The sequence below is a fragment of the Parasteatoda tepidariorum genome, chromosome X2 (genome assembly GCF_043381705.1).
Source record: "Parasteatoda tepidariorum isolate YZ-2023 chromosome X2, CAS_Ptep_4.0, whole genome shotgun sequence".
NCBI classification, from domain to species: Eukaryota; Metazoa; Arthropoda; class Arachnida; order Araneae; family Theridiidae; genus Parasteatoda; species Parasteatoda tepidariorum.
The window spans coordinates 35,143,398-35,163,192 of NC_092215.1; the positions used below are offsets into that span (position 1 = coordinate 35,143,398).

General features: G+C 28.5%; 1 protein-coding gene across 1 annotated transcript in view; it reads left to right on the forward strand.

The window, feature by feature from the left end:
- The window catches only part of LOC107453414 (glycine receptor subunit alpha-2), a 36,013-nt gene extending 16,228 nt beyond the window's left edge, over window positions 1-19,785 (forward strand). The window contains exons 4-8 of the mRNA XM_071188429.1: window positions 3,293-3,522; window positions 7,034-7,116; window positions 9,625-9,768; window positions 11,685-12,019; window positions 19,598-19,785. Coding sequence (XP_071044530.1) covers window positions 3,293-3,522; window positions 7,034-7,116; window positions 9,625-9,768; window positions 11,685-12,019; window positions 19,598-19,780 — 975 coding nt within the window. The 3' untranslated portion in view covers window positions 19,781-19,785. The remainder of the gene's footprint in view (window positions 1-3,292; window positions 3,523-7,033; window positions 7,117-9,624; window positions 9,769-11,684; window positions 12,020-19,597) is intronic.
- The last annotated feature ends 10 nt before the right edge of the window (window positions 19,786-19,795 follow it).

Sequence of the window (19,795 nt, forward strand, 5' to 3'; positions counted from 1 at the left end):
AACGAGGCTCCACCCCATTCGCGTTGTGAATTTTAACATGACTTTTAAATAACTGTAACATGACTATAAGGTTAAGAGTGGTGCATTCTCAGCCAGTGCTCTCTACGTTAATTGCGAAAACGGCGCAGAATGCTTACATGAAAAAAAGCAAATTTTGTGAAAATGAAAAGTTTTTTTCAACACTGCATTGTTCGAGCTCATAAAAATTTACAAAAGTTTAAAATAATTCATTACTTTTAAGTTGGTGGCAATCACCAAATTATTATTATTATTTTTAATTATTCAAGCTATTTGTTCATTTTAAAACTTAGATCATTCTTTTCAAAAAGAATAGTATATATGATTAGATATTAAAGTTTTGCTTCCATTTTAAAAGTTTAAGAGAGTCAAACTGGGGTTTTATCCTATTCCTTGTCAAATATGCTATCGAGAATATCATTAAATATTTTATTTATTAAATTTACTTAAAGGGCTAAGTTATTCCCAAGAAAAGTTTATCCTATGAGAAGAAATGGATAGTAAAAATCCCAGTGACGCTATTTCAATATACAAGATGTCTGGTTCAAAGCTTATATCATACGGAGAATTTTTTATGTTATTTCCTTATTCTTTTAAAGTTTTCCCCCGTTTAGTGTTTGTAATTTTTAATTATTTGTTTAAATAAAAAAATTTTAATGATAAATAAAAATACATATGAATTGTAAAAATTCAGTGGGAAATTAATGCAACTCTTGATTGGCGATCGAAATGGGCTGCAGGTGGCGTAGAGCAGAACTTATGGCAACACTTCACATGCTTTCACCATTGAGCGTGTGGAGAGTCATAGAGGAAGGAAGTACGCTAGTTTCTGTCTTGATTTTCATGCAGATTAAAATCTTTTAATTTTTAAAACTATATGGAACTGAAAATTACATTAAACATAGTTCTAAAGAAAAGCATCATGGAAATTTTAAAAAATATTTTCATTACATAAAAAGGAAAAATATCGTAGTACATTCCTATACAACTAAAAAGAGGAGGAGAGGGAAGGGAGAAAGGCCAAAGGCATGAAACCGGTCTATCCCTAGATGGCATATTCGAGCATTGCGATCGCCTATAGTTAATTAACTTATTTCACTAGAGAATTTATTATGATCATTTTTTATGGCAAAAATTAGACCTAAACCAACTTTCGAAAAATATATAATTATTATCGACCAAAGGGATGAAGTTTTTTTTATGAGGATAATTTCGTAATGATCAGAACAACTGAAAATTTGAAGGCGCAAAGTCTTGTAATTGACAGTTGATGGCACAGAAAATCTTAACCGAGGCCCAAGAACAATTGGCAAAGACTTGATTCGATATTTCTGGATGCTTTTGATAAATTACTGTATACATCCATCTAATTGGGAACAACGCTTTTCCTCACTGTCTTATAGAACTTGTACACAGATTATTTGGTTTCAAATTATTCTGAATCAATCAGACCAATCCATACGCCACTTTCGAATAATCGGCACGAATTTTTAGGAGAATGTAATATCTTGTTGAATTTAAGCATGTTTCACTGTGCTACATAATAATTTATTTTTTATTAGATGCTTAACAGTTCCTTACGTTATTAAAATACCCACAAAAGATCAATTTACTTTTTCACTCTAACCATTTTCTCCCATAATAAATTTTATATCTGATTTAGCATGCAACATTTGCAAATATTTATTTGCTCACTAATCAACTTAATATTTTTTTATTATAATTTGATAACAAGCAATAGTGGGAAGTATTTACCGTATCACTAATCCTCAATGGCTAACTATCATAGGCCTTGGAGGCCCAAGCCTAGGACCCCCACATTTTTAGGGGCACCCACAAATAATTTCGTTTTGTATTTTTCCTTAGCAAATAAATATTCGAGTTATGAGTTAACAAAAGTTGAAAAAATATAAGCTCAAATTTACTAATATATCGTTATTTACTTGCGTTATAAATACAGTAGAGATCCGATTATCCGAGTTTCCGCTTAATCGACCTATCAAATATTTCAAGGAGTTTATTTGTTCTAGTTTATTTTTAAAACTCCACCGAAAAAAGGTCCGAATTTTATCTTCCAAATACTCAGGTAAACAAAATCCAACAAATTGATCTGAACGTTAATATCGTCAATAATGAAAATGAATTTAGCTAAGATGATGAAGACAGCGACAATGAAAGTCAACATGCAGGGGTGATTGTGAGCCCAAGTCGAAATTCCGGAAAATTTCTTGAGTTAAAAGCAAAAAATTTAAATTGAAAAAAAAATTTAAATAAGGTTTTTTTCCTTTTTCTCAATATTTCTTAGTTTACTTAAAATATTTTTAAAATTTTACACATACCTATGATGACCTGGAGAAGTAATTAAAATTTACAAATATGTCTTTTTTCTTCAGTTTATGATAATAACTATTTACTGATAAAAAATTTATATTAAGCATGAATATAAGCTTATAAAGTATATCTCTGGCTCTCCCTTACAAACAAAGTTCCACCTTTGAAATTTCCGGGAAGAATTTTTGTTTGAAATTTCCGGAAGCTTCTGTGATCAATAATTTTTTGAAACGTCTGGACCTTCGATCTCCGGAAACTTCCGGATCACAGTTAGCGAAAAATCCGGATTTTTTCCGGAGCACAATCAGCCCTGAACATATAAAAATCTCTCATACATAAGGACTAAAAGCTATCAAAAGTGCTATTGAATATATAAAACAACAAGAAGAAGCGACACTAGCATTCCAATTTCCTGTTATCCCTAAGAAAATGGCGAAACTGCTGCAAAAAAAAAACGCCGAAGTAATGCAAAACAAAAAACAATTAAGGACTTAAAGTAAAAACTTTCATTCACGCTAAGTATGCTTTTTGAGTGTTTTTAAATAAGTTTTTTAATTATAATATAAATTGCATGTGGTGCACTCGTATAAATTTAGTATTTGCAAAATACATTACATTTATACCTACTCTTTTTCTTTCCTTTTTTATACTCTTGGCTTTAAGTTTCTCGGTTATCCGAGTTAGTCATGGTCCACGTTAACTCGGATAATCGGGACTCTACTGTAATTAAAAAACACTTCATAGTTGAACAACATGAAAATCTAGTTTAAAGTAACGACCAGGGGACCCCTGACAGATCCCTCCCACAGACATTTCTAGATGAGGCTCTACTAATCTTCTTAATATCTTATTAAACTGAAATAACTTAGATGTTTTAATTAGACTGAATTAACTTAGATAACTTATTAAACTTCTTATTCTTTGAAATTTTATATTCTTTTAGTCTTTAGTAATCGACATATTCTTATACAAAACTTGGAGAGATCACAGACTTATGTTCCCAGTAGTTAATGAAAGCTTAGAGAAAATCGCTCTAAATCCAGACTGGAGGCAGCATCTATGGACACCAGATGTTTACTTTCACAATGCAATTGAAGGGAAAGTATTAGATAGTATAATTCCTTATGTTTATCTTTGGCTGAAGAATGATTCCACAGTTATTTTTGGAGCAAGGTATGTTTTAATCTTATCTTCTTTTATGTGTTTAATCAAGGCTGTGAGCTTTTTTTTTAAATATTTTACTATAAATTCTGTAAAATTAACTTTTACTCTATGTCAAGAGCAAAAATGCCTTATTTCATTACCATAGTATGCATTGATCCTATCTACTTTAATGTGTTTAATCAAGGCTGTGAGCCTTTTTTTTTTTAAATATTTTACTATAAAATATAACTTTTACTCTATATCAAGAGCAAAAATGACATATTTCATTACCATAAAGCTTGTTTCATTAGTGACATTGGTATTTTTCACTCAGTCAAGGATTGCCATAAATATCTTATTCAAAATTGCTTATTATCATTATCTAACATAACTTATCATCATTATTCAACATTACGAATTTTTACGTTATTTTTTTTTTATTTTGCAAAGCAAATACATATTCAGTTTTAAAATGCTTTTGTATACACTTAAGAACTTCAAATTTACAAAAAAAAGTAAGGTTTTTATTAATATATATTATGTTTACTTTGTGTATATTCTATTAAAAACATAAAATACGAATAAACATGTTTGTCTACATTTTTCTATCTTTTGAATACTTTAATTTTCAAATAATATTTAGTGCTCAAAAATATCTTCAATAGTATCATATAAAAAGTTATATTTTAAGAGAAAAGGAAAGGAAGAGAATGAGTATGAATTTTAAATATTCTATTTTATAACCCATGTTAAACATCCTATCCAATTCTCAGTTTACGACTCTCAATGTTCAACTGTGTAGCCTTGTAATTTTGAACCAAACTCAGAAGACAATGCAACTCATGGATCAAGCAGTGGGATAAAACTTACCCTTCACGCAGAACTTTTTGATGGAATGAACCCACATTTGCGTTGGAATAACACGAAAACCCCGACGACAAGGGGATTCTATATCCAATGATGCATCTACCAATGAGGATATTTTACGTCTGCATTGTAGTTGATGCGAGCCGGAAGCAGAATTGGAACTTGGGTCACTTTATTGGGAGGCGAACACTCTATCCTTTAAACCACTGTGTCTTAGCTTTAAATATATGAAAGGATAATCTAATCACAAGCCTTGAACGTTTAAAATTTCTCCTCGAAATTTATGGAAAAAATTTTCGCAGGCCAACAATAGAGAATGCATCGTAGCTTAAATTTTTTTCTTAATGGTTTCAAACTGACATCCATGTTTGTTTTTTACACTTCTAATAAACCAATAAAATAATTATTTATTTTGAAAATAATAAAATTAATTGCAAAAGCTTGAAACATTAAGATAGGATTTCGAATTCTGATCCTTTCAGACCAAAAATTTATGGGAAAATTTTTCACAGGCCAACAGTAGAAAATACATCGCAGTAGAAAAAATTTTTAAAATGTTTTTCTTAATGTTTTCAAACTGACATCTATGTTTGTTTTTTACACTTCTAATAAATCAATAAACAAATTATTTATTTTGAAAATAATAAAATTAATTGTTGGAGCTTGAAATATTAAGATAAGATTTCAAATTCTGATCCTTTCAGACCAAAAATTAAAAGAGTAAGAGCATAAACTAATTTATCTCAACAGGTTCCAGCAACCTCATTGATTGTAAAAGGTTGCTTTTGAACACAAAAAAAATTTGTTTAACATTAGAGTAGCTTCTGTAAAAGATATGCATCTGAGTTTTGCTTAGCTTGAAAACTTATTAAAACAACAGTTTAGACAGTTACTTTAAAACGAAGACAGTTACTTTAAAAAAAAAGTAACTGTCTTCGTTTTAATTAAAAAAATACTGTATATCTTAGTGTAAAAGTCGATCCTTATTTTTTATTATGAAATAGCAAATTTCCGGCATATCGGAAGTATAAGTCGACCACTGAAGAACTCAAAAATGAAAATTTCATAAAATAAAAAAATTAAGTCTATAAAATTTTCTCTAATTAAAAATATTTCACATTCTTCTTGGTGGATATGATGCATTTGCCTCAAATAAAGATGCATGCTGTGAGGCGACGTCAAATAATATGTATGGAAAAATGTAGATTTAAATGCTATTATAAAACTTTTAAAAAGAGTGGAATTTCGAATTTTTTGGATAGATGTATGATTTTTTACAGAACTCAGCAGATGGGGATGAAGTAGAATCCATTGCAGAGTGGGATTCATATGACAATACCAGGGGCCTTATGGACAATACTTTGTACATTGTTGAAGCCGACACAAATGATATTCGGGAATCCTTAAATTTGTAGCAATGCAGCATGTTTTAAAAGTTTACATTATGCAATATTTTTAAATTTACTCTTGAATAAACTACCTTAACTTTTCTTAATGTTTCTTTTTGAAAACAAATTTAAAGCAATGTTTCTAAAAAAAAAAAAACCTTTATGTGTAAAGAAAATATGATGCAAAATTAACTGTGTAATGATATTAAAAATAGATATTGAATGGAGTAAATTGATGAGTAGTTAATCATATTCACCTAATTGTTAATAATGCCTTGATTTTTTATGATCGACGAATATCAGATTTTATTACTGGTGTGCAAGTCTAACCCACTGGTTTTCGTAAAATTTTTTGGTTTCGAAAAGGCGACATTTACACTGGAATATATGGAAGTTCTTTCTAAAAATAGGAAATAATTATAGGCATATTAATGCCATCATTTTAACGTACTAGTAAAAAAAATTGAATTCACTATATATAGATAATGTTTACTTAAATAGCTATTTTAATGGAGAAAACTAATAGCCCTATTACTTCATGAAATTATGAATATGAATAGTATTTTGAATAGTAATTTTTCAAAATCATGAATAGTACTTTGAAGCATTCTGAATAGAAACAGCACAACAGACCACAAATTTTCCCATAAATGACTGAAATGTATTAGGGATGTTAAATGCACCATTATCTGTCAAATATTTCATTAAGTGGTAGAAAATTAAAGACAAAAGCTACGTGAATTTCTTTCATTGATTCAAACACTTTAAAAACCTCAACATGAAAAGTTAAGATGAATTGGCATTCTATATACATTTAAAATATTTTCACATAGTTGTAAGGCAAAACTATTTACGTAAAATTTTGTCCAACAGGCAATCATGGCTACCACAAGAAAAAATGTTATCATTAAGAGGAGAAAGTTAGCATCGCTGCAGTATACTAGTGCCAACTATAGTTCATATGCTGACTTATATAATTAATTGGGATATGCTAAAACTAGCATATCCTGATTCCAAAATTTGACCTATGTGATAAATTCAATTCAATGGTTGATGATAAGGCCATTTTATACAATATAGAATTAGGTGGTTGGGATTTGATGTTACAATTCTAAGCATCTCAATTTTTCTGAATTGATAACATCTTTCGAAACAGGTTAGAAGTTTTTAAATGAAATGATTTTATATCCCTTGTATGATGAAAATTCAGTGATTATTTTCAACCTTTCTGTAAAAAAATGCTTTTTATATTTTTACATACTTTTAAATTTGTGACATTATTTCAGATTATCACTAGAATTTAGCTGTGACATGTCACTTCATAACTTCCCTCATGATACTCAAACTTGTGATATAGTTGTAAAAAGCTGTAAGTATAACATTTATATATATATAAATCTGTGTGTAACATAAAAAGCTTCAATTAATCTTTTTATGTTAGTTCTTTCCTGTAAATCCTTTTCTTTCATTTTATTATTCTAATCGAAATGCTGTCTCACACTTTTAGATTCACATCCTGTCCTTAAATCTATTTTTGGCTCAAGTATGCATTAATTAAAAGTAAAGACATTTTCCCTTTACTCTTTGTGGGAATCGCACGACCTATTTAATAAACCAACAATAATTCCCTCTTTTCCCTAGATAGAGACATTTTCAGATTTTTTGCAAGATTTTCCCTACCAGAAAAACTGATAGTCAATAGAGTATACAACACTTTTCGCTCGCCACTCAATAAAGAATGATCAAATAAAATTAATTTGCTTTCATTAAAATTCTGTGTCTTGTTTTTCTGCTCGGTCCGACTGTCACATTTTACATACATATATATAGATATATATATGCACACATCTAAGTTGTTTCCGAGAGTAAGGTTTAAAACAGGTTTTAGGCTGGGGAAGAGGGCAGAATATTTATTTAATAGTTATTAGAGAGAGAACAATCATCCAAGTGATACAAAATCGAAGCGCTCCTTAACCTCAAGGCGGGGGAGTCATATATGAATTCTCAGGGTGTCGATAATCATGGTAAAAAAGATAAAACTGGTAGGCAAACTATTTTAACAGCAGTTTATTTGGTGGCAAGGTAATAATAGTTTGCTTTATTTAATTCACCACTTAGTTTGAATTAAAAGTTGTATAGTTACACTTTTAACCCACAAGGATTAGATGCGTTAGATTTAAAGTGAAAGCAAAAATAAGTCTATTAAATTAGCTATGGCCAAACCTAAGCTACTGCTTTTTATTTTTTACTATCCTGATTCTGATTCCGTACGAATACATTTATGACTAGCCCGTCCCAAAAAGGTTAATAAAAGTTAGGGAAAATCTCGTAAAATGTTTCGTTTTAGGGGATAAGAGAAATAACATAAAAAGATTAGCTGAAGCTTGTTATGTCACACACACACACATATATATATATGTTTTGGTAAAGTTTATTTCCCAAATTTACATTAATAAATGTATATAATCAGTGTTATTGGTGATTTGACCAAAAACAAAATATTAACTTCAATAATTAAAAATTATTTAGTCTATCCAACCTCCAAAATATTATTAATGAGTAATATTTATATAAAATATACTAAACATATTTATGTTTGAGTATCTACATTTACAATTTTTTTATATTCTAAGGTTTTAATCAAACTTTTGTAAAAAAGTTTACTAAATTTAGTAGAATAATATAGCATTTCTTATCTCATGATTTATGCAATTGAATTGCATTAAGAATTGAACATGGAATTAAGAATTGCATGAAGAATAGTTTTAAAACATTTCATTTTCTCTATTAGCTAACAATTTGTTGAATTCTTAAAATCTGGAAAAGTTATACAAAACTTCTTAACACATAAAACCTTATATCATCATCTAAACTTGTTCCTTTGTTGCAAGGCAGGATAGTGTAACCATAAAATGAACTTTAAGCCACACCTATTAAATAGTATTCAAAAATACTTGATTTTAAAGCTTTAATGAAAAGATTTTCATTACCTATAGATTAATTAATTTGTCGTAAGGATCAGATATTACGAAAAACATTTTTACCATAAAGAGATCTGCATAGTCTATAAACAGTCTTTACAAAGGGATATTCCCAAGAATGTTTAGCAATTTTTAAAGATTAACTTTCATTGCAAACTTCACAGTTCTGAACTAAGTTAGTTTAGCTGGAACCAATAACTTGTCAATAAAAATAATTTTTAACTAATGTAGAAATGTGATATAATTAGTGGGAAATGGTGCTGGAAGCGTCAGCAGTTGGCTCTTAAAAAATATATTTCTGAAACATTTGGTATAAACACTCTAATGTGTATAAAATACGCAACTTTATTAAAAAGAAAACTTAATTTCCCTGTTTTAAAATAGATAGGTATTTCAGATCATTATCATAATACCTCATAAATTCGAAAAAACATCTTGTGGTGAAGAGTGGCTCTTGCCAATTCTTTTGCATTAACAGGTATTATTTCTAATCATAAAATGATTAATCACAAATTAAAATGATCTAATCATAAATGACGTTTGCTTCTTAAAGTTTTTATCCACTGACAGTAACACAATATTAAATAGTTCTAAATACCTAATTTTTGAATCTATAATATTTGAAAACAAACAGAACTAGAAAGGAGCAAAGACTACAATAAGCCTGATTCTTTCTAGCTTATAATGAAATATTTTCTTCATATCTAAGCATTCCTTAGCATAATTATGGTATTACTAATAAAATCCAAATATTGAAATAATTGCTTGATTATTATCATTGCATATCATAGCATAAATATAATGAAATAAATGTTTCTCTAGGTCGAAATATAACATTGGTTACTTTTCTAAATAATATCAATGCAATAATCAATTATAAATTTTTTTTTTTTCAGTAACGCACACTTTGAGTGAAATGAATCTTCACTGGCGCGATGCTAACTCCCTTAGTGTAAGTGACTTCATAATTCTACCTCAGTTTGAGTTTATGGATCCTCAAACATCAAACTGCACAAAGAAAGACATGATGGGGAAACATGGTAAGAAATCTAACACACATTTCAACATTAGTTTAAAAAAGCACATAAACACTGAATCACAAATATATGCATAAAAGAAATTCACTTAAGTTTATCATTTTGCTCCTACAATGCTCGACTTCATTTGCATTTATATATTCAATTTTATAAGTTTTAAATAAATAAAATATAAGAATACAGTTTTAATGAACTATACTAAACATTAATTGTTAATATTCTAAAAAAGTCCTATCTTGAATAGAATTCAAATTAAATACTTCAATAGATTATTTTAAAAACATTGAACTTTTCTGGTCTTGTTTGTTGGAGCCCTGAAAATAGATTTAACCAGTTAATAGGTCTTTAAAATAAACAAATTTAAAAAGAAAAAAGAAGAAAAAAAAACATTATTCAACAAACAAATCAAAAAAACAATTAGGATCACTTTTAACATTTTGTTATTGTTTGAATGAAGGTTAATCAAACATAAAATGTAAATTAGGATAAAGTAACAATAGGGTCAATTTTGAAACGTTATTGTTTAAATGAAGGTTAATTAAACATAAAATGTTTATTATGATAAAGTAAATGCAATTGATAAAAAAAAAGAAATTTATAAATACGTGAAAAAATAAGCTGACAAAATGAAATACCTATCCTGTCTTTCCATAAGTTCAACTCTCACTTGAATGGACACACACATTTTATTTTTTTCACTTGATGTTAAGAATCAGCATACAACATCACAATAAAATAAATGTAAATGGGATCAAATATTCAGATAAAAGTGAGCAGAAAAAAAACTTCAAATATTAAAAAAACAAATAAAGAATTGAGTAGTCTTGGTAATGATAAAAACATTTCCACTTGAATCTGAAGCAAAAAGAATCTGTTTTTTTTAAACAGCATTAATAACTAGATTCATTTATCTTCGTTATTTATTCTTCCCACGAAAGTTTAACAACATATTAAAATTATTTAATTTTTTTACTGCTCTTGTCTTTTCAACAACTTCTAAATAGGGTCCATTGCAGCAATATAAATGTATAGCAATCCTAAACTGCAAAGGAAATGAAAGAAAATCCCTATGATATAAGACTTTTCGTATCTGGGAAATAGACCGGGAAAATTTTACATTTGATTGACGATAGTTCTCGTAAAGTTTAGTGTGGAAACCTAAAGATTGTACAAAAGTAGGGATGTGCAACTAGATCATGTTTGAGATTCATTCAAAATCATTTTAGGATTATAAATAATTTCTTTCAATATAATCAACATTCGGAAACAAGTTTTATTGTATTTTTCAAATTATTTTGAAAATTATTACCTAGCAGAAAAAATTAGTCTCGTGAATGATCAATAACTTTTATGATGTATTGATTCAGAAAACTAGTACCCAGAAGGGTATCCTTCCCCTAGGTTCCAGATTAAATCATTACTGTGTTATTAAATATTGCTTATAATTCTTTATTGTTTTAGAAATACAAATTTATAAAAAACAGAAGAGAAAATAAATTCTTTTTTTTTTACATTATTGCATGAAGTATATTTTAAAATAAATTTGTAAAAAAAATGCTGCCAGTGAGCATTTTGTTAATTTTAATATAATTTTAAAATTTTCAGAGCAAAATTAGAATATCATTTGACACAACATTAGCTGGAATGCTTATTGATTTCAGAAAATTATCATTATCATTTGAAAGTCTAGTATACAATGTTTTATGCATATATTTCTAATCATTAAATGTTAATAATAAATAAAAATACATTTTTATGAATGAACACTAGATATCCATAGTAAATATCATGCAAGTTTAATCTCAAATTGCAATCAAAATATTTGTTATAAAAGCATTGTATTTCATAAAACATTCAACTTTTGTTTTTGAAACTTTAAATAAATATTCATAATTCACTATACAAAGTAAATTTTTCAGGCAAATTTGCATGTCTAAGAGGAGTGATTCATTTAACAAGAAGAGTTGGCTATTATGTCATCAATATTTATATACCAAGTATTCTAATTGTCTTTATGGCAATGCTAACATTTTGGATACCTGTTGATGCTGTTCCTGGAAGAGTGACTTTGGGAGTAACATCACTGTTGACCATCATAACAAAACAGTACCAAGCTGCATTGCCAAGTGTTTCGTATGTTGTAGCACTCAATGTTTGGCTCTCAGTCTGTATTGGTTTTGTATTTTGTAGTTTACTTGAATATGCAGCTGTTGTAGCAATTCTCAGTCATCAAAAACGAGTAGAAAAAGAAAAAGTAAGTTTTGTAAAATATCACGATTGTTCAGTAATATTCATAAGCTTTTGGTACAAGGGCAAAATGGCTTGTTAGGGAAATTTTGGGCGTAATTTCCTTAAGAAGCTTGCCTATTAAAAGATACAAATTGACTTAATTTTACAGAATGCAATTCTCATACATGGAAAACAGTTGAAAATAAAAAAATATAATTTTATGTCAATTGAAAATAGTTTTTAATAAACCACAACATTTTGTATCTCTTAATCCAAAGATAAAATTATATAGCAAATTAAAGGAATGAAGGGGGGGAAATGCATTATGAATAATGCAGAAGAATTTTAATACAGTCGAACCTGCCTATCTCGAATCTCGCGGGAAAGGGAAAAAAAATTGAGATAGAGAGGTTTCGAGATATACAGGTAAGTTTAAAAAATGAAATTCGAGCAGCAATGTTTAATTAAAAGAAACTTTAAATCATTTATGTTGTAAAGAATTTAATTATGATTACATATTAATTACATCTAATAAAAGTTTTTAACAGTCATACGCACCTCATAGGTAGTCTTTTAATGATTTCTGACGTCGGATTTTCTTTGATTCGATAATTTTTCGAATGTTGGAGAGAGCAGCGAACCCCTCGTGTCCAACGTTTTCTTGACATTCAAGAAAGTTTGTTAAACGTTCCACAGCTTTTTCAGCTTCCTTTACTGTCACTTTCGGTGCTTCTATATGCTCTTCGTCTACTTCATTTTCGTCTTCGGAAATGCATCTGACATTATCGACAATTTCCGAATCTGTCAAAGTTCCACATGTGGCCAAGGAGTCATCCACTTGCAAAAATTCTTCAAAGGAAATGTTCACTTTTAATCCAGATTTTATTGCATTCCAATCTTGTGAATTTATTTCGATCATTTCTTCATCAGTGATATAAGTTTCTTCAGCTTCCTTTTCGGAAATTTCAGTCTCTTCTTCAATAATCCCCATCTCTTCTTCACACTCATTCTTAAACCCAGCTTTTTTAAAACCATTTTGAATGGTCTTCTGTGTTACATTTCTCCATGCGTGGTCTGTCATTCTGATAGAATCCAGTACATTTATCTTGGGAAGGGTACTTCCTTCATCAATTGCATCTACGAGTTTGCGGATCAACTGTTTTCTGTAGTTAACTTTAAAACTTCTGATTACTCCCTGATCCATAGGTTGAAGCTTTGAGGTGGTGTTTGCGGGAAAATACTTAACACAAACATTTTTCAGTTCAGGCAGATTGTTATGCGCACTACAGTTGTCTATAAAAAGAATAATTTTTCTTTTTTTTAATCGCATGGATTTGTCTAAGGACTTTAACCAATTTCCAAAGATTTCACTCGTCATCCAAGATTTTTTATTTGCTTTGTATGGAAAAGGGAAGGATTTTACTTTAGAAAAGCATCTAGGCTTTTCTGAGCGTCCGATCATGAGAGGAGGAAGTTTCTCTGTGCCTGCTTCATTTGCAGCTAAGAGCAATGTCAAACGAGCTTTACTTTGTTTTCCTCCCCTGCATGCTTCATCTTTAAACATAGCAGTTTTGTCTGGCAAACATTGATAAAACAGTCCTGTCTCGTCAGCATTGAAAATATTTTTTGGCTCATAGCCTTTCACTAAATCAGGAATGTTTTTAATCCAGTCTTCGCATACACTTTCCGGAACAGAGGCACTTTCACCACAAAGTTTTCGAAAAATAATACCGTGCCTATTTTTAAAACTTTCTAGCCATCCGTTACTGCCTTTAAAATTATCTTCATGGCCAAGCTCTTTAGCAAAATCCTCAGCTTTTTGTTGCATTATTTGTCCACTGATAGGAATACCGCTGCTCCTGCATTGTGTAAACCATTTTAAAACACATTCATCCACGTCCGGAAAAGTGCATTTTCGGCTTTTTTTCGCATTCTTGTTGCTGCTATGAAATTTTTGCTCCACAGCTTCTCGATTCTTAATAATTGTAGAAAGAGTGCTTGCTGGTAAACCGAACTTCACCGCAACTTCGTTTTTTTTCATTAATGGATTTCCGTCCAAGAATGTTAAAATTTTCATTTTTTCTTCAATGGAGAGAACATTCAATTTACGTTTAGCCCCTGCCATACTTAATCAAAATTCAATTGAACAATGTTTTAAAAAAGACTGAGACGCTCAAACCAACGACCTCCTAAAAAAATTCTACTGATAAAATGAATTTCTCTTTGTGTTGTTCTTATCCATGTGTGGAAACTGATGCCCAGTGGTGACGCCCCCCTCATCAATCAACTTTTCATTGTCCGAATACACTCAATTGGTTGGAGAGTGTGACGATAGTAACCGGAAATTCCAAGAAACGACCCCCCAATCTGCTCATTCTTACTTCCCATGGGGCTAGGGAATTTTTCGGTTCTTCTAATGTAGCTTGTTTGAACAAGTTCTGCTGTCCAGGCATCGGTTACGATGATGTACATTCTCCTTCAAAATTCGAGAAACACAGGTTTTGAAAGAAATTTTTTCGAGATAAACTTGGAAAAATACATTAAAATTAAATCATTAATGTCGGGAAACTAAGAAATTTCGAGAAATACAGGTTTTCGAGATAAGCAGGTTCAAGATAAACAGGTTCAACTGTATAAACTAATTGTAAGCAACATCTGTTTTACCAAAAGTAAGTATTATCCTAAATTCCAATTAAAAATAATAATAAAAAGCATATAAAATGGAAATCATAAGTGTAGGCCTCATAGTGGACCAAAGAAAAAATCGGACCAAAAATGAAGACATTTTTTTGGAACTGTATGCATATACCAGACTTTAAAAAGGGCTAAGGACAAACTGAAAAATAACTCACTGCACTTAAATGTAATAAAGGAAAAATTTTATCTCAAATTCTTTTGAGATAAAGCGTATAATCAAATATATTTTAAATAAATGTTTCAACCCTTTGCAACTCAACAACTCCGATTTAAGAAATTTTTACACAAAAAAAAGAATACAATATTAATACAAATATTAAGCTTGAAAAAAAAAATTAAGACCTTATAGATAAAATTTATTGATAAAAAAAAGTGTTTGCTGCAAAATACCATAAAAATTCCAATATATTTAAGGTTTAAATTTATGTGAAAATTTTTGAAACAATTGTTTTTATTGTAACTAAGTCCCACACCGTATTTTTCTCATACAGTTTGTGCAAACCCTTTACATCTCGGATATTTACAACTTATCTTTCTTTCTACCCAGTTAGGCCAATGTCCCATTTCATCTAGACACACTGGTTTTGGTTGGATATGCTGAGCAGATCCTCTATGCTTCTTTTCTTGAATGCCTTTTTCTACATCACTTATCCTTTTCCTGTTAGCTTTCGCTTTAGTGCTCATTTTACAAAGAGTTTCAGCCACTTTAATGCAGAAGTCAAGATTTTTTTCAGTTTTTTTGTTGCACTCCATGAACATGTTTATACAATAGCCAAGCATTAAACATGATCAAATCCAGAAAGAGATAAAACATGTGAATAAGCCTTTTTTTTTGTTTTTCAGTAATATCTTCTGACTTCCCAGAATGCTGTTTATCAAATCTACTCCCCCCAGGCTTCTGTTATATTCAGATACAACAAAGGGTTGGTCAATATATATGTATGATTTTGTAGATTTGTTATACTTTTGAACCATTGATTTAGGTTCTTCACCAGCAATAAAAGATGCCAAATGAACAATTTTATTATTTTTCCATGATGTTGAACATCAACTCCTTCAACTGTTGTACAGTATTCAGTAGATGATTCCTGTTCTTTTTCTTCAGATCTTTGTTTGATTTGCAGTTAGGTACATGGTTTCTCCGTATTGTTCCCAAGCTTAGAACATCAGAATATCCCCCTCAGCCAAATATACAATCAAGGAGATTGTTATAAAAAAATTATCAAACTATATCCTGGTGTTCATATGTCATGGAACAATTCCTGCAGAATGCATTACATTAATAGCAGCTGCACCAAGATCTGCTCCCCCCCTACCTGAGTCAACATTTCCTTTACTTAAAACTAGTTCCGATTTTATAGGCAGATCCAGCTCATTATAGGATTAACATTGACTTTTTATGTATGTTGCAGATATACAATGAGGTGATACATAGGGTTAATATATCAATAATATACTTTAAAAAATATATAATTAATACATATTTTAATTTCAGAATTACTTTGTTTAGAACGGAAATTTTCCAGTATTATTTTATTAAGGGAGCACTGAACAATTCATGATAAATCTATGATAGAAAATTTTTACAGTACTGACTCATTAAAGAAAAATAACCAGGATCATATAGTTAAGATTCCTGATTACCAAAATTTAATTAAAATTTGTAATGGAGTTCAAGACTTCCTTAATTAAATTATTTTAAAGTAAGGTTACAATAATATAAAAATGAAAACAGTGAACGCTTGACGTTTTTCTGCAAAAATAATATAGCGGATGATCCCCTAAATTCTATTCTAGTTAGAAATTCTATCGTATTTTTGATTAGAATCGAGCATTTTTTAATCAAGATAAAAGAGACAAATCAATAATTGCAATACTACAAAATTCCATCATTCTTGATTTGTTACTCCATTTGCTGCAAAAATAAATGAGTCTATCACCCCTGAATACAGATGTGGGTCAGGTAAACACTCTGTGGATATGGTATTTATAAATGAGTATTTACCCCTGCTTTGGGTAAATATCCAAATCAGGGTTTTATAACTTTTTGTTATTTTTAAAGCATAACCATGATTTGTCTTGCTTATATCTCTGAAAATAATATAATTTTATCTTTAATTTTAAAAAATAAACTTTAAACTATATATGTCAGCTTAAGAAGAAATACTTCATAAAACACTGCAGACGTTATAATGTTGCATTACATTGCAATATACATTGTTGCATTAAAAAAGCAATGTACAAAGGTTTGCAATGTGTTATGTAATTTAGTAGACATTATATTAAATCATTTAAGTTCAAGTTAGTACATTTTTCAAGAACAAATAATATTTTTCAGTGCAATGGAATAAACTGGATTAAAATAATACAGAGATTAAGATTAAAATTTATAAAGTTCGTTGAAACTAAGTTTTTAAATCAGTTTTGTTCATTCATATTTAGTTAGTAAATTAACTTTAAATGATGAAACAAAAACTATAATTTCGATATCTAAATTTTAAAAGAAATTTATTCATTTAACTATTTTATTTAAACCTCATTTGTCTATTTTTACAAAAAGAAAAAAACTGCAATTAGTTTAAAATTTTTAATTTTCTATATTGATTCTATTTTATTTAAAAAAAATATTAGTACTTTTATTTTTAAAAAACAGTCATATTTGTGAAATTTAAAAATTTTATTAGGCACAAGAAATATTGAATTATGCAGTAAACTTTTATATTAATGAGTTTTTTTTTTTTCCTTCTAACTTTAAAATGCAAGGCAATTCAGACAATTAAACAAAAGGTAGTCTTATTTACTGTTTTCTATTCTATATAAGATGATCATTATTAATATTGTTCCTAAGCATTGTTCTATGTTTTTAATTAAATTAACAATATTAAAATTTAATGAAGTATTCCTTGAAATTAAAATATCTTGTGATTTGTATTAAAAACACATCTTGTAATTGGTAATATTGGTAAATTTTTAGAGATAAGTTTTGTCAATTCAAAAATTAATTTAAGTATAAGAAGAAGAAAAAAATAACATGTATCTCAACTGTATATATTTTAGCTTTATAAATAAAATTTTATTCATCTAATGTTTATTTATATTTAAAAAAATTAAGGAAGATTAACTTTATGAATGCTAAATCTATCAAGTATTATTCTTTACTTATATCGATTAGGAATAAAAGATATTTAAGGCAAATAAAACTTATTTCAATCAATTATTTTTAATTAACATGCTTTTGTTGTATATATTTTGGCTTTTTATGTCTTATTCAGACTAAAGTTAATTGCATTTGATGAACAAAAAACTTTTTTTTTTCAATTGAAAAACAATAAATTATATATATTTAATTAACAAAAAAAAAAATTTCTTTCTAAATACTTGTAAGAATTATTGCATTTTGGTTCACTCAGACACTAGGAATAAAATGATAAAACTAAATCTAAATTTTATTTATTATGTTATTAACATAACAAATTAAATATGTTCATCTTAGCTTAGAGTTACTCAATAAGTTAAACATACAATTTAAAATGGGGGGAAATGAAGTTTTTCTTTTCTTTCCTATAACAGTTTCCTTCCATAGGTATAAAATCTCATTAAACTTAGTATACAAAAATATTTAAAGATTTAAGCAAGCATATACTTTATACCTCTTTGAAAATCAAACTAATATTAAGCTATATTTCTTTTAATTTAGTTATAAAGATGTAAAAACTCAAAAAATTTTACAGCCAAACATCGTGCACTATTTATTATTCAGAAAGACGTCATCACTTCACAACTAAATATGGATCAGATAAGGAATTATGTATGATTAACTTTTTAAAATAAACTACTTAAAACCTGAATAATAATTTTTTCAATTTCAAAAATATATTTGTGACAAAACTTTCTTAATTTAGATTTTATTTTCAAAACCACAAATTTTGGGAATTATGATTAGAAATGTCAACTTTAGGAGATTAAACCACATAACTGCTCTCAAATGAAGATATAAAAAAAAATTACGATTTCAATAATTTACAGGTTCAATTGACTGAATTTTTCTTTGCAGTAGATAACGAATTAACTATTGACAATGTAAGCAAAACTTAACTATCTTAAATATCATAATTTTGAAAAACGAATGAATTTTGGATATTTACCAGGGTAATTGTCCAGAGTATTAGTTATAAAAACTCCGGTATTTTTTATCTGTAACCCATGAATACATTACCATAAAAACTTAATGATATAAAACTGTTAATTAAGTTTCTTTTTTTTACAAAATGACTGAATACCTAAAAAGTTTGAAACTATTAATCATGCTCATAAAGCTATATGCCTGAACCATGTACAGACTCGATGGACTGTATCTAAGTTTGAATTATCAAATTTTGCGATTTTTACTGGCATTATAAATTAAAATAAAAATATTGGACCTAAAATCATGATTTTCCAATACTTAAGATTTTTTATTTTAAAATCTGAAAATTGTATGTTAGAAAATGGGATTTTCCGAGAACACACAAAAATTAGGAATTACAGGACAAAAAGCTATAAATTAGAATAAATAAGGTCAACATATTTTTTATCAGAAACATCAGGACAGCTTTATATGCAACAAGTTTAAAATTCTTTCATTAAAAAGCAACAAAAAGAAAATACAACCCTCATTACAATTCCTGATGTATAAAAATTTTATAAGAATTGAGAATTAAACTGCACTTCATTTTGGATACTATTCTAAAAAATAAAGTAGTTACATCTTTGTGTTATGGGAAGAAAAAAAAAAGAAACAGATTTTTATACAAGGACTAAGGAATACTAATCACATTAATACTAAGTAACATGAAATTGCTGTCATACACATAAATAAATGGTGTATTTTCATTATTTTAATTGACACTTTATAACTTTCTTTCAGAGAGCACATAGCTTAGAAGAAGATTCAGGATGCTACAAACTTACTTATATATTTCATTCCAAGCTTGAAAAGATTGATGTTGTTCAAATTGATAGAATATGTCGTATTGTATTTCCTGTCATTTTTGTTTGCCTTTGCCTTATTTACTGGATTTTTTATACAAAAATAAATGCTGATTATTAAAGTTATAGGTAAATA